General features: G+C 78.9%; 1 protein-coding gene across 1 annotated transcript in view; it reads left to right on the top strand.

Moving 5' to 3' along the window:
* The first annotated feature begins 76 nt into the window (after positions 1-76).
* Positions 77-251, top strand: part of DCUN1D1 (DCN1, defective in cullin neddylation 1, domain containing 1) — a 20,190-nt gene continuing 20,015 nt past the window's right edge. Inside the window, exon 1 of the mRNA XM_010572946.1 lies at positions 77-195. Coding sequence (XP_010571248.1) covers positions 193-195 — 3 coding nt within the window. The 5' untranslated portion in view covers positions 77-192. The remainder of the gene's footprint in view (positions 196-251) is intronic.

Here is a 251-nt window from a genome sequence, read left to right as displayed (position 1 = left end):
CTCCCGCCCGTTGCGCCGCGGCCGCGCCGCTCCGGTTGCCGGCGCGGGCGATGCGCCGCACTGCGCATGAGCGGGAGGCGGCGGAAGGGCCCGTGAGGAGCCGGGAGCTGCCGCCGCCGGAGGAAGCCGTTGCCGCCGCCGCCCTCAGTCTCCGCCTGAGCCGGGAGGGAAGAGGCCTGCACAGCCCTCAACATGGTGAGCGTTCTCCCGGGTCGCCTCTCGGCCCGGCCCGGCGCCTGCGGGGCCGGCCC

This window comes from Haliaeetus leucocephalus, unplaced genomic scaffold, assembly GCF_000737465.1.
Source record: "Haliaeetus leucocephalus isolate CR32 unplaced genomic scaffold, Haliaeetus_leucocephalus-4.0 Scaffold362, whole genome shotgun sequence".
NCBI lineage: Eukaryota > Metazoa > Chordata > Aves > Accipitriformes > Accipitridae > Haliaeetus > Haliaeetus leucocephalus.
The sequence above is the reverse complement of the archived record's forward strand: the minus strand, read 5'-3'. Positions and strand labels throughout refer to the sequence as shown.